The sequence below is a fragment of the Asterias amurensis genome, chromosome 3, assembly GCF_032118995.1.
Source record: "Asterias amurensis chromosome 3, ASM3211899v1".
NCBI classification, from domain to species: domain Eukaryota; kingdom Metazoa; phylum Echinodermata; class Asteroidea; order Forcipulatida; family Asteriidae; genus Asterias; species Asterias amurensis.
Genome location: NC_092650.1, coordinates 3,397,790 through 3,413,171, shown reverse-complemented (window position 1 = coordinate 3,413,171; position 15,382 = coordinate 3,397,790). Strand labels below are relative to the sequence as shown.

At 39.0% G+C, this 15,382-nt stretch overlaps 1 protein-coding gene across 1 annotated transcript; it reads left to right on the top strand.

Moving 5' to 3' along the window:
- The first annotated feature begins 332 nt into the window (after window positions 1-332).
- Window positions 333-15,265, top strand: LOC139934989 (targeting protein for Xklp2 homolog). The gene is made up of 13 exons (XM_071929428.1): window positions 333-553; window positions 1,466-1,810; window positions 2,886-2,934; window positions 4,824-5,135; window positions 6,355-6,646; window positions 7,182-7,374; window positions 8,165-8,309; window positions 9,583-9,799; window positions 10,346-10,462; window positions 10,885-11,061; window positions 11,318-11,458; window positions 12,124-12,238; window positions 12,576-15,265. Exons 1-13 carry the CDS (start codon window positions 448-450, stop codon window positions 12,866-12,868), a joined length of 2,502 nt encoding a protein of 833 aa, XP_071785529.1. The 5' UTR covers window positions 333-447; the 3' UTR covers window positions 12,869-15,265.
- The last annotated feature ends 117 nt before the right edge of the window (window positions 15,266-15,382 follow it).

Genomic DNA, 15,382 nt, shown 5'->3' with positions numbered 1-15,382 from the left:
CTATGTACACTTTTGAGGGAGGGCGAAATGTAAACATTGGCAAAAAAAAATTCTTAATGGATACCCTTTTGGGTTAAACAAGGACGAACTGACATGAATAAAACTTAAACAACTGTTTTGACGAATGCGATAATAATAGGCACACGTTTGTTGATCGCAACGTGCATTATTAATAAACTAAATGTGTTTGTAAAATATTTGTTGTCTCAGAGGCGTTCTATCAGGTTTAACAATATTTTTGGTACGGGTTTCTGCGAGATTTTAATGACAGCCAATCAGCGTTAAGAATTGATCTAAGAGAGCGCAAAGCTTATTGGTCAAATAAACTGTACACGAAATTGAAACAGTTGAACGAGACGTGAACAAGAATAACTGGAGTCGTTTTCAAAAGATTTATCCAGTAGTTTTGCTTTTTTAAATAATTCTACACACATTCGTCGGTCTAAAATGGCTGATAAACATTATGTGGACGATCTTTACGAGATGGACTGCCCGAAATTTGTTGATTTCAATGTGCCACAAGACATCAACGACAACGCCGACGAGTGGTTCAGTAAGTGCACAACATTTCCACATCGTATTTAGAAATGAAAAAGACAACTCGACCTTTCAGTGAGTTCTACTGACAGCGACTAGACATTATTAACTGACTGAGCTGAGTAGATAAAGTAGTCTTTGCTTGGTTATATAACAACAAAGACAATCTTAATTGTTTTTGAATTGTTTGTTATTAGTTAAAATTATTTTAAATCAATTGAATAAAACTAGCTTAGCCAGCTAGGCCAGGCTGGAATGTTCAATTCTGGCTAAATTTATGAATGTAAAAATAATTCTGGGAAAAGTTTCCACATCTATCTGCCACCACCAGACCACTTTTTCATCTTAATATTAAATAAAATAATAGGCTAGGTAGTAGTATATAATTTACTCTATCTAATGAGATAGGCCCTATTCCTTTTTGTAAAAACAAAAATGCAGGCTTAATGCGATAACGTGACCCTCCTCCCGACGGCGTCGGGAGGAGGGTTACATGTCGTATGTTATCACAACTATTGCAGGATACTGAAAGGTTTTCCACCTTGTCCCTGGCAAAGACAAAGTTGGTAATTTTGTACCATCAGCTGCTGACTTGGCTTGCTGGTTCATTTCGTACCTTCAGTCACGATGATGACTAGTCAGCATCAGCATCTCATGTTTATAATTATAGAGTGTCAAAAGTCGCAGCTATTTGTTGAGGTGCCCGTATCATTTAAAAAGTATGTAATGTTTAAAAAGCGTTCCAAGCCCAAGGCGTTTTCATTATTCAGTATAATTTCTGAAGATATTGTATTCTCAGATCTACGTTATCAATGGAAATTACATGTACCTGGTGTGTCTGCTGCCACTTAGCGTCTAAAGACTAGCTTCTCCCATGACACGCTCAGCTGTGTACATTAACAACTGTTTCCCCTTTTTTTCAAAACAGACTTTGATCATGAAAATGGCATTCCAATCAAATTTGAAGACGAGACCCCTGTGTGCAGCTCGGATGGCGCCAAAGAGAAAGCCGCAGAATCATCCTCGGAAGAAATGAGTATCGATAAATCTGATGAGGATTCTGCTTCTGCTCCAGAGTCCTCATCTGGGCTGGGGATGTTGAGCTCTGGCCCGGAGATTGTGAGCTCTGGCTCACAGATTTTGAGCTCTGGCCCGGAGAATTTGAGCTCTGGCCCGGAAGAGCCTACAGCTGCTTCATCGTCTGAGAAAGTGTCATCCTCAGAGATGTCAGCAGACAGCTTGGAAGTGTCAGACAGCTCGGAGACCAAAACAGGTAAAGAGCGGCATGGGTGACTTGTCATGCGTTGAAAGCACTCACCACTGTGAGTGACCCTGGCCCCAATTTCATGCTGCTAAACATCAGACAATTTTGCAGGATAAAAGTCAGAAAAGATGTTTGTTGAGACATGGTGTTTTGGGCAAGAAATCTTACTCCGATAAACAGTCGCCAAAGGGAGACAGCAAAAGTCCACATTGTGTCTCAACCTGTTGGTTTGCTTTGTACTTGTGGTATTGCGTACACAGAAAACAATATAGTCCAGCAATTTTGCAAAGCAAAATATTTGAAAGAAACCAAATGTTTGCACACTGAATGCTAAACAATGACTATGAGAAGGAACTGATGATCTTTGAGTAGCAACTGATGCATTATTTTGTGAAGTATTTTGCCATGCTACACAAGGGAAATCATTCACTGCATTACCCATTAACAGTAAATCTCCTGAATTATAATATCCTTGGCTGGGAGTTTCCTGTCCGGGTCTAGAACTCAAGTGTGACCCAATCCAGCAAGCTTTTTCGGAACTGTCACAACTTGTCAAATCTCATCCTTGTTCTAAACTGACTATATTAAAGGAACACGTTGCCTTGGATCGGACTAGTTGGTCTATAAAAAGCGTTTGTAACCTTTTTTTTTTTAATGCATATGGTTGGAAAGATGTTTTAAAAGTAGAATACAATGATCCACACAAGTTTGCCTCGAAATTGCGTGGTTTTCCTTTTACTGTGCGAACTAACACGGTAGGCAATTTATGGTAGTCAAAAATTTGACTCCCATAAATGGCTGACTGTGTAAGTCGACGAGGTAAAATGACAACCGTGCAATTTCGAGGCATGTTTGTGTGGATCATTGTATTCTACTTTTACAACATCTTTCTAACCATATGCATTTTATAAAACAGTTACAAACGCTTTTCTAAGACCAACTCGACCGATCCAAGGCAACGTGTTCCATTAAGCTTAGACTATGTACACGTACACGGTATACTTACACATTGTTAGAAAAAGAGACTAATATTGACATACATTTATTTACTTTTCTTTTATTCAATGAACTTTAAATTTTCCAGTTGAAAAATCTACAAGGCAAGACCAATCGATTGGGAGAGAACGAAAAAGGTGAGTTTAGGCCAAACAAAATAAATGTTGTGTTTACGGTAACCCGACCGACCTGAATTTTTTGCGGCCGAATTGCCGACCTCAAAACATTTTTCTAAATATTTTGTGAGTTGGTAAAATTTAAAATGAGAATTTTAACATGTTGCCTCACTTTAAAACTGTTTATTACGACTTACCAGTGTAATAATGCATTTTTGCAAAAATCATGGCGATATCAAAACTTGTGCACCCGGCCCACGCCTAGCCTAGCTTACTGTACTGCCACAATTTTTTCTGTGAAAGGTGCACGCGCCACCCGATGCCCGGCCCCGACGCACCCGCTGTGTTCACAGCGTACTTCGGGGCGATCCAATGTCACACGAAACGAAATTGGGCCCCTGGCAGCCGGCCGCATATTGGACACCACAACAAAACACGGTACAACAGTACAGTACAGCTAGCTGTCAGTGGTACAGCACGAAACGAAATTGGGCCCCTGGCAGCCGGCCCCATATTGGACACCACAACAAAACATGGTGTAGCTGTCAGTGGTGTACAGCACGTGGGTGACCGGCCGCGTACGTTACAACACGTTTTACACTACGGACAGACCGCGAATGAAAACTGCATCAAAACATGGCGTCGACGTCAGGCAGTTCTTCGTGCGGTAACATGAACAAATTATTTAGCTTGAAAACAGAAAAGTGCCTCCATCAGCCAGCCAAGTTGAAGCTAGTAAACATCGATGTCAGCAAGACATTTCTCAATATTTTCGAAGATCACCATGGGCCAAACTTTTATCACGTTTGTGCTCACAACACACATTCAGATCAGATCAGGCTGACATTCAAAATAATAAGTTTGACCCTCAAAAGTGTTTATTCATTTTGCTATATTATTTTGGGGAAAATGTGAGTTGTGAGTTTCGGCTCTGTTGTTAATGTTATGGTACACCTTGCACCACTGAGCCTACTGAGTGACATCATTTTCACCCAGCAACCCGGAGGTTCGTCAGTCTGGGTAAAGTGCAAGTAAGTGTACAACAATGGAATGAAAAATGTGAACAAAATAACCACACCTCAAATTGAAAGTTGGTAAAACTGATGTCAGCATTTAAAACATGGCCCTGATTTAATGGTAAGATAAAAAGTTTCCTTGTAACTTCTAAAGCGCTTGCAACTTGACCTATGTTATGTTTTTTCTAAAACAACTTATAAACTTTTATATTTTACCACTTTCCAACATGAGGGTTTATAACTTGATGAGTCGAACAAGGTTAGTATAATTCATGGTAACGGGTTTAAAATATTAACAAATAACTCAAAATTCAAGAACTTAAAAATAAAAATAAAATTACAAAATAAAATTATTTTCCTACCTACCTACCTGGAATTTTTTAGGGCCGTTACCGTAAACACAACATTTATTTTGTTTGGCCTTAGCACAATCGACACAGTCCAGCCCTCAATAGTTCAAACTGAATTTTTCCAAAGACACTCAGATTTTCTTTATTAAGAAAGAAAACAATTTCAAAGAAATTTTTAAAACCTTCTCTTACATGTATCTCTTCAATTTAAATTCATATTTGTTCAGAGTTGAACAAATATCAGGTAATGAGTTTCTACCATCGTGCAAGTTTTTAACTGGTTTAAGTGCAATAGAAATCTGGAAAACTAAGTACAAAGTTTTGTGTAATTTGCAGTTTTTCATGTCTGTTTATTATAATAAAGACTTGAACCTTTAATAAACAATGTCACAAGGGTTTCTTCTGACGTCATGTTAATATTTGTAAATATAAACTAATTCTCTGCCGCTTTTATTTTTTGTTGAGATAATTTGAAAATCATTTCCAACCATCATTTCTGCCATGACTTTTTTTAAAATACGATTGGGCCCTAATCCATATCCAGATCACATGTGAAAAAGCCTTTGATCGAGGCAGCCCCAAGACCAACAGCACGGACGTCCCCACGATTGCACGTTCGCCGTTCTGCTGACGCTATAAGAACGAAGCGCAGCAGCACCTCTCAAGCCACCAAGAGGCGATCGGCTAACCCAGGGTTGAGCCATCAGCAGCGCGGTCGGGCATCACCATCAGATCCCTCCATCCACAAAAGGCGTAAAATGGGAAACGAATCCATGATCAGCCCAACAGGGAAGAAAGTCTCGTGCCCTAAATTGAAGACAAAGCTGACACTTGCGACAACACCTACCTTGCTCAAGTGAGTAAAATGTAAAACTCCTATGGTTGATTTATTCTAGTTGTAAAGCCTAGGATTCTCAGAAGATGAACTTGAAGGACAAGGAGGGAAGTTTCTGTTTAGTTTTTTGGGGGGGTTCAGATGTTGGAGGAAAACCCAGAAAACCAAACCAATCAAGTATGGACTGAAAACCCAATCCACACAATACCCCCTCCCCCCAGCACGATTAGAGCTGGGGTCCTATAAGGCAAGAACACGACATAGTACCCCAACTTGACCGCCCTATGTTTTAATGGCCAACTTTCTTTATAACCCATTGGTTACACACACAAAATTCAATTTCCCTGACTACAAGTCACCTCTCTTTCGCCCGTCACTAATATCAAATTATTCTGCCTTTCACTTCAATCGCCTCATGCCCAGTGTTCAACTGCATATTGGAGATGAAATTATCACACCCACTAAAACTGTTCGGAACCTTGGCATTGTCTTTGACAATCTTATGTCTATGTCTTCACAAATAACATCATTGTCTAGGTCTGTGTCATACCATCTGCGTAACATTACACGTATAAGAAGGTTTCTAGACGTTGACACATGTAGCAGTGTTACAAGGTCTCTTATTCTTTCACGATTGGACTATGGCAACGCACTTTTACTTGGAGCGAACACAACTCAAATTAATAGACTTCAACATCTTCAGAATTGGGCTGCCAAACTAATATTTTGTGCGTCTAAACATGATCATGCAACTCCTTTTCTCAAAAAGCTACATTGGCTCCCGGTGAAAGAGCGCATTCAATTCAAAATATTGGTGCATGTGTATAAATGCTTAAATGGACTTGCACCAGCATATCTTTCATCTTGTTTTTCTTTTCACATTCAAACTAGGGCTGGGCTTCGCTCAGCATCAGACAAAACCCGTCTTGCTGAAAATAAACCGAGCAGCAAATCTCTTCAATCCGCTGCATCTAAATCATTTTCCTTAGCCGCTCCAGGACTGTGGAACCATCTTCCCATCACAATATGCACCTCAATTTCACTGCCTATTTTCAAGAAAGCACTTAAAAAACATCTTTTTCCTTAGTGTCTGTTTATTGCTTTATTATTCATTTGTTGTATTATCTGCATTGCTATTGTTCGTTTAAAGCGCTGTGGTCTAAATGAAATGGCGCTATATAAAAACCCATTGTATTGTATTGTATTGTATTGTATTGTATTGTATTGTATATTTCTCCAGACACAACTTTGGCAAGGCCGTCCAAGCAAAATCAACATTGCAGCTTGAGATGGAGAAGATAGAGCACTTCCGTCAGGAGCTAGCCGCCAAGCGGAAGCAGTCCAAACAGTCCTTCAAGGCAGTCAAGGAATCCGCTCCTCACTTGCCCGTACGCTCATCGACCAAAGCCACCAAGGCAGAGGCCTTCAAGTTTGAGACGGATTCCCGCCTCAAAAGCCACCCCATGGAGACGAGAAACGATGCGAGGACGCCAAACTTTCAGGGGAATCTGCGCAAATATAGTCCTTCATCGGTGAGTATCTTGCAGATGGCTCTTCCATTGGAAAATCTTAATGTGAAGTGGGAAACTTTGAAGGGCCACCAAAGCCATTGCCTTCGTTGACCCTTTGTAATTCCAGGCCTGCAGTTCCATGTTTGATGTGCTCTTTCATAATTATGCAGGCCTGATACTTGACGATGGCAATAGCATATTATGATCATTGCCTTGGTGCCCCATGAAATGTTCCAGTAATGTACATTTTCCTCACAGAAGTTCTCTTTCCTTGGGCAATCTGCCTTGCCCTTACACGAACAAAGTATCTTGCCTAAGCCAAATTTGATAGAGCTGCTTAAGCACAAAAAGTAGCTAAGCACAACAAAATTATGCTTACCGGAACAGGGTTACCAGTCAAATGACCATGTCACATGTACAATTTGTGACTGGTATTCTTCTTATTTCTGCTAAGCAGAAATTGTTTTAGTTATAAGCAGCTCTCTTAAATTGGGCCTTGGTCATATCATATCATCCCCACTTCTAAAACTGCATTCTGCATCATCTCCTTTTCCAGAATGGCAATCATGGGCCTACAAGACCGAAGGAATTCCACCTGTCTGAGAACCAGCGCAAACGCAGCTACAATGAGTCAGTGGCTGGGGAGAGGAAGACACCCGAGTTCAGGTCGATGGCACTCGCCATTAACCAATTCCAGACCAGGACACCTGATCGTTTCCGCACGAAGCCGATTGCTGAACAAAACAAAGGTAATATTCATGATGACTATCTTGAGGTTATAAACATGAGAGAATAACTTAATTTTAATAATCACATAATTTTCTATGGAATTTTCGATGTATCATTCCTATCTATTACTAATATTCTTTTTCAATGTCGAAATATGCATGATTGCAAGATGCAAATCTGAGCAGTTTTTTTTTTTTACTTTTGAAGATTTATGTTTCCATCTTGACTATGTTTCCATATGACTATCTTGAGGTTATAAACATGAGAGAATAACTTAATTTTAATAATCACATAATTTTCTATGGAATTTTCGATGTATCATTCCTATCTATTACTAATATTCTTTTTCAATGTCGAAATATGCATGATTGCAAGATGCAAATCTGAGCAGCTTTTTTTTTTTACTTTTGAAGATTTATGTTTCCACAGTAAACCTTTAGAGCGTTTTTTTTTTAGCCAATAAAGGCCAACAATTTTGTGATAATTCTTTAGTCTTATTTGTATCCTTTTGCGCGACATGGTAGTTTTAAACATCACTTTACCTGTAATTTGTTTTTAACCAAAAATGATACTGGCTAATTTCGAAATGGAGTAACTCAGCAACGCAATACACCCCCAAAGCTTAGACACTAAATACCAAATAACTGCTGCTGGTGTGTTCTTTCCTGCCATGCATATAACTCAATTCTTGAAATTGTCAACATCTGACTCATTTTCACAGAGCGGGTCACAAATATGTAACTGCATCGATTTCTTGGATTTGCCTTGAAGTGTTTACTTCTATAATTGTTGAAACTTTTTAATCATCAGGACCAGAGCCTGCTGCGGATAAACCAAAGCGCAAAAGGCTGACCCACCCGAGGACACCTGCTCTAGAATCACGCAATAGACACAGGCCGGTCACTGCTGTCAGTCGAACACAACAAGAAGAACTGGAAGTTGTGGACATGAGAAAGTAAGTTGTCATACTTGGCCAAGGGGGGTCATAATCAGATATGATATACGTCCTACTTTAGGCTGTGTCAGGAACGACGACTTCCGTTACAGCTACGGCTAGATCAGTGCGTCTGTCGGTGTTGAAGAATAGGCAGACGTGTGTCATGTGATCTAGCGTACCTGTAGCCGAAGTTTGTCGTTTCTGACACGGATAGTCCGATCTCGAATTTTGTTGCCCTTTGGGAAATCAGAAGAAATAAACTTTAAGTCAAACTTGTAAAGCCTACATCATGATGAACAAGTAGGCCGGCCCTTGTGCTCAACAAAATGTTCATACATGTACTATTTTTCAAAGAAGCATAAATCATGCCTGTTCTAACATGATTTCTCACTTTGTTGAAAAGAGTTTTAATAGGGAGGAATGAAACAGAGGGGTAACTTTAGAATTTTTAGGTTATCCAGGGTTTTTCCTTGAGTTTCTTTTGGTTAATGCTTGTAAAAAAATCCTGTAGAAAACATCAGATCTAACAGTAACTAAGATTTGAAACTTTGCAAAGGTGTAAGTGCAATGAGGAAAATTTACCTAAACGGGGACAGCAATGTAAAGTAAATCTCTCTTCGCAAGATGTGTTGGTGCTGAGAAGAACTGGAGTAGAGAATTTTGTTTCGGTGTTTCAAAAAGTATGTAAGGTGTTTGAATCATCCAGACAAATTTCTCAATTCTAATTCTTCTCAGAACCAACACTTCTAACAAGAGAGAGCAATTACAAGTGTACATGCCCGTATGCTTTGTTTTTGAACGGGCAAGGGCACCAAGGCATTTTCTCCTTTGCAAAGGGCACCCTATGAGAAAATTGTAAATTTCTACTTTTTACAAGGGCACACAAAAGCAATGACCAGGGGCCGATTTCACAAAGCAGTCAAATTCATCGCACAACAAATTTTCAATATTGCCATAGTAATTTGTATTGTGACATTGCATTTTACTTAGCAACAAGGATTGATTTTCACTTAAAATCCATCTTAGCTCTTTGTGAAATCAGCCCCAGGGGGCATGGGAGAAGTATCAGGCCTGAGTCTAGATGACTGTCAACTTCATTTTGAGATAATATTTAGTTTGTTTATTGTGTGTACATGTATTACTCTGCAAGACTGCATTGTTGATTTGGTTGAACACGTTAAAGGTGCTTTTATAAATATCTGCATACTCATTATGAAGTCAAGTGCTTGAATTTCACACGAGATAAATCATAACTTTAACAAAATTTGTGTAAATTTCTCTGTATCCACAGCTACAAGTTCAAGGCTAGACCCGTAGATCCCCGCATCTATTCCGATGTCAGCATGGGCGTCAAGACGGTCACTCACAAGGAGGCTACCAAGTCGGAAGGATTCCACTTTGAGACTGACAAAAGACTGCTCCAGAGGGAAGCCAGTAAGGTTCATAGTGAGTCGCACTATGAGTTCCGGGCTAGACCTCTGCCTGCAAAGATTTTGGCCGGCCCAGTGGTGAGTACAGACTACTTAGATGTAAAAGGAAACAGTACCAATGCTTATTATGTGGTTTTTTTTTAGGGATTGAGCACTGCATTTGCATGGTAAGGTTGTTAATTGTCAAAGACCAGTATTCTCACTTGGTGTATCCCAACATAACAAAATAACAAAATCTTTGAAAATTTGGACTCAATTGTTCATCGAAGTTGCAAGAGAATAATGAAAGTCACACTGTTTTATACTATCAACAGCTTTCCATTGCCCGTTTGAGCAAGACACTTGCTTCCCTCCACCCAGGGGTAAATGGGTACCTGTGAGGGCAGAGATGGTTCTCGTGATTGTTTAGCTGAGTAGCGCATGTTTGTTGCACAAGGCTGAGATTGTTTATAGGGAATAATTTAAGGCCCAGTGACCACTTTTTAGTGACCAGGGGTAGTAATGTAAAACACTTCGAGGCGCCCTTCGGGCGTGAAAAGCGCTTTATAAAAAATAACTATTATTATTGTTATTGTTATTAAACTTAAAGACGGCAATTGAACACAAAATCTCATTCTTTCCTAGGGTATTGCTGATGCCAAGCCCCATCCAGTCACCCTTCCAAAGTCACCAGCGTTCGCCCTGAAAAACCGAATGAGAATCTACGAGGAAAGAGAAAAAGAAAAGGAGAAAGAGTCCGAGGTTTGTATACACTTGTCTTTGTATACTTTGCTTCATCTTTAGTCTTTTTGTTTGTTATGTCTGTAGTTTGGACCCTTGCAAAGTCTTTCTCAAAGCCCACACAGGCAAATTTTGTTTTGTCTTCAAGAAAGACTCTGCTGTCGTTGTAACTTCAGGCCATACCATAGATCCTTTTGGTCGGTAAGCAGTTGGTTCTCTGTGAATTTTTCTTGTTTCTTTGTTTAAAGAACTTAAGAAAATCATGCTGGATATATTCCACACGTCTCTTCTTTGAAGTATTTCGGCTGATTGCTAACGGAGCTTGGTTCAGTTTCATAAATCTGACATCTGATTAACGAACCCCAGCTGTTCAAGTGTAACCTGTTTGTTACCACCAGTTGGATTTGTTTCACTCACTCGATATTTTTTTATTTTATTTGTAGCTCAATAACACAACCCTGAGCCGAGCAAGACCTGCTAATCTCAGTGTTGCGCCATTCATCCCAACCATCGAACATAAGAAGACGGAGGTGGAGCCCTTCTCATTCGATGATAAGATCCGGGAGACCAAGGCTCGCAAGGAGGCTAAGATGCAAGAGCTCCTTCTTGAAGAGGAGAAGGTGAGTTGCATTCAGACCAGGGACCAATAACAAAAAAGGACAATAGAGTCCACTGTTCGAGAAAGGTCCACAGTTGGAAAACGTGTACAAAACCAATGGGAGCTGTTGCCAAACAGTTAGAGTGTAGGCTAAACAAAAGAGGGACAATTGGAGGTCCACGGTTGCAGGCATATACACCTGCGTGAGTTCCCACAAACGTCTTGCTATTTTATACTCCTCACTATAATAACCTACAACCTAATCTACATTCATACAGGCACGAAAGTTCCAAGCGCAGCCGATGCCGTATGGCAACTTGACTGGCATCCCAGTGAAACAAGTCAAGCCTCCCACGCAGTCAGCGCCGTTTACCGTGGCAGAGAAAGGCGCCAAGCAGGCCGAGGAATGGCGTAAAAAGGTAAAAACAAACACAACTGATATAGTTTTAGAAAGCAAATGTTTTGGGGCGATACTTGTATTATTTGCTCGTTACCTAATACATTTTCTTCTGACTGTTTTGTTTTTTCTTTGTGTTTGTTTAATGTCTAAGGCTGTCTCCTTACTCACTACATTCTACTGTACTATTTGTTTCATTGTTGCTTTGCTGTCCCTCCTTTACCAAAGTGTTTCGATTTGAATATCACATTGGTATGTTTGACCTTAAGATAAACACTTGTTTTTTGGGCCTACTGGCCCCCATCCTGAATCCTTCACTTTGACAATTATATCTAGTTATGTCTTATAACTTTGATTCACTATCTTATCAATTTTAGTCTCTGTCTTATAACTTTATGTTCACTGTCTTATAACTTTTATTCACCGTCTTATAACTTTTATTCACTGTCAGATAATTTTATATTCACTGTCATAACTTTTATTCACTGTCATAACTTTTATTCACTGTCATAACTTTTATTCACTGTCTTATAACTTTTATTCACTGTCATAACTTTTATTCACTGTCGTATAACTTTTATTCACTGTCTTATAACTTTATATTCACTGTCTTATAACTTTATATTCACTGTCATAACTTTTATCATTGTCTTATAACTTTTAATCACTGTCTTATAACTTAATTAGATGGAGGAAGAGGTTAGAGAATGCAAGCAACTAGCAAGCGCTTTCAAGGCCAATCCGGCAAACGTCTTGTACGAGGAACCGTTCATCCCAGAAAAGTCAGCCAAACCCATGACAGGTATTTTTGGGTGTAATTTTTCTCATCCACATGTTTTTTTTTTTCATTGTTATTATTATCTTTTTGATATCACCTACAACTACAAGGCCGGACAGCTTCTTCAAGGTGACCTAAAGATCTAAACTTAGTTTGCACTTTGGCCCAATTTCATAGAGCTGTAACAGAAAGTATTGCTTAAATCGTTTCTGCCCATCAACAATTAGCAGGATACCAGTCACATGTATATATGAAATGTTATTTTAGCTGGTAACCTTTTTCCGGTGCTCACAATTGTAAGTTGAATTTGTCGGGTATGGGATTAACTCAGTCATTCACTCTTTTCATTTCACTGTTGTAGATATTTCCAACTTCAAGCTCTACACTGAGCGTCGCGCTGAAGAGCGCAAGGACTTTGAGCAGCGTAAGTTCGACCGCCAGTGCGACATGGAAGCGGCCCTCGCCCAGCGCGAAGCGGAGAAGCAAGAGGAGGAGCGCAACGAGATCAATAAGATACGGGCAGAGAGGGTGCACAAGGCCAACCCCATCCGGCAATACAGGACAGTGGAGGTACTGCCTAGCACTAAGCTCCTCACCCAGGCTACGACGCCCAAGTTCTCCGACAGAACACGGCACACTGTGTCTCACGTGTAGCTGCATACAATTGGCTGAAATACTTAGATATGTGGATATTATTTTTTAAAGATGTCTCTGTGGTGTAGTTACCTTGTCATGGTTGATGTTATTAATTTTTCTGTACACCTCGTTAATTTTGTTTCATTGTTTTATTAATTTGTCATTACTTTTTTTTCTTTATTTTTCTTTTTCTTGAAACTTACCTGCGAGGGGATAGATCAAGGCCCAGTTTCATAGCTCTGCGTATGATCAACAAAGAATGAGTGCTTACAAAAGCAGGAATTAACATGCTTACGTCAAGCATATCTCACAGGTTAGCAGGAAATTTCTGCTTGTGCACAGCAGAGTTCATATTGCTAAGCATTCTTTGCTTACACTGCTACCTCAGTGATTTGGTGCTTGCCCAGTAAGCAAAGAGTGGTGATCGCAAGCTAAGGCAGAGTCCTACAGTAAGCAGAGCCACAAAATTGGGCACGCATTGTTGAGGTTATTATTTTGTTCGATTGTAGAAACCAGCTCTTCAGAGTGAACATGAAGAAGATTTGAACATAAAGTTTTCATTCTAAAAGGAGATCTGACTAATTGCCACAAACAGATGTCTAATTGACACACTATCTCATTTCAGAAAGGCTGGGTATGATCATGGAGGTAGAGTTCTACCTCCATGGTGTGATTCTTGTTTTCCTTGAAAAAAAACATGATCCACTGCCTGGAAGGATAATCTTATACAATTATTGAAGAAGAAAATGTTTCCGGGTCCCTCCTCCACCATCAACTGATCTTGACTGATTTGGGAAAAGTTACCAGAGAAATGCTCCAGGGTAATGGCTGTAATTCTTTCAGTATTAGTTTGCACACATGCCTCTATAAAATTTGGACCATAAGGAAAAATGTTGTGGAGTCAAGCTTTTTGTGGATCAATTTACTTTAAATTATGTTTGTGTTTTGTTGTTGTTTTGTTATGTATGTATAAATTACGTTTAGTTGATGTTGATCTGTGTATTTTACTAATTAGTCTGACATCTTTTTGATGTGATATCCTGATTTTGTACAAAAATTAACCCAGACCGCGTATTACTGATAGCATTGTATTGTACATAGCCTGCTGTTGTTTCAAGCGCCCTCCCTCACTCTGGTAATGTTAGTCAACTCTGTGTTTATAGCTCTATGGTTTATACAGAGTGCGTTTGTTTAGCTTCCCTGGGTCGACCCTGGTGTGTGGCGGGTTTTTTTTTTTCTAGGACGAACATGTGCAGATAATTACCCACGTTCTGGAAGTAATAACCGCCACACACCGCCACACACCGGGGTCGACCCAGGGAAGCTAAACGAACGCACCCACATTCCTCACTTTGTGAACTCCGTAAAAATTGTGGATCCCAGTAAAGCATAAAACTGTAGAACAGAAGTGGTTTTTAGGCAAAGAATACCTTTGGTATTTGGAAAGAATACCTTTCTTTTTTCAATAACTACAATACTTTGAAGTGAAATGATTATCAAAATGCTTTAAAGTTTGTACTATTGTAACCTGAACCAAGTGGTTTCCAAACGTATAAACAGTAATTTTTTTAATTAACCATACTTTTAAGAATGATTACCAAGCATATACCTTCCCATGTATGAACCTCCTTTAAAACCTTTGATTTTGCTGTTTTTAGTGCACTGTAGAACTTGTCTTGCACTGTAAATTTTAAAATTTCCACAAACAAATAAAAAGGTAACTTCATGCAGTGTTATTTGTACTAACTGTTAAATATTGTAACAACTTTATACATTGTATAATACATGTATACACTTGTGATGTGATTTATCATAAAATGCTGGGATTTTGTAAGTTTTTTTTGTAAACAGGAACAGCCATTGTGATGTTCTTGTTTATTAATTAATAACCCAACAACAATTGTAGAAAATCTGCCCGGTCCTTTGTAGCTTTCCCCATTTGTTTTTTGTATTACTTACGTATGTAAGTTTTGATAATTTTTGTCCAATGTTTTAGTTTCTGAGTTTGTAGCTCATCATTATTTCTTCGCCATCTGATGTACCAAAATTGTCATTCTAAAAATGAAATTTCTATTGAACCCAAATTTCCTTGAAAAGGCTGTTGACTAAAAAAACAAATTTAGTTTAACTTTTTCTTCTTCAGGCTCATTAAAAAAAATGCTTTTGCCTAGTTAGTGTAATTCAACCACACAAAAACAGAGCGATCCGCGTCATTGCCACATTATTTTTTTATAATGATTATCTAGTTCCGATTATTAATTATTTAGACAATAGCTGGGTTGTTCAAAGGTTTGTTTTCTGTCTCTGTGAATTTAAAATGCAGTGTTTACTTGTGTACAAAGCTAACATAATAATGTCGATTGCAGGAAGGAAATTCTGTTTGTTTGGATGATATTTTAAAAGGAGTTTTTGATTAAACATGTAAAGATAATCAGAAGTTTCATGTTTAGTTTACATTTTTAAAACACTCCCCTGTGAGACGGTAATGTTGCTGAAGCAGACCTGCTTAGAACAGAACGGTTTGCTTGACAA

What these genes read in the sequence shown, in the direction of transcription:
- LOC139934989 (XM_071929428.1), top strand. Translation starts at nt 448, where the DNA reads ATGGCTGATAAACATTATGTGGACGATCTTTACGAGATGGACTGCCCG. An exon ending in ATTGGGAGAGAACGAAAAAG is followed by an intron (nt 2,935 to 4,823) that starts GTGAGTTTAGGC and finishes ATCCATATCCAG; the next exon opens with ATCACATGTGAAAAAGCCTT. An exon ending in GTCAGCCAAACCCATGACAG is followed by an intron (nt 12,239 to 12,575) that starts GTATTTTTGGGT and finishes TCACTGTTGTAG; the next exon opens with ATATTTCCAACTTCAAGCTC.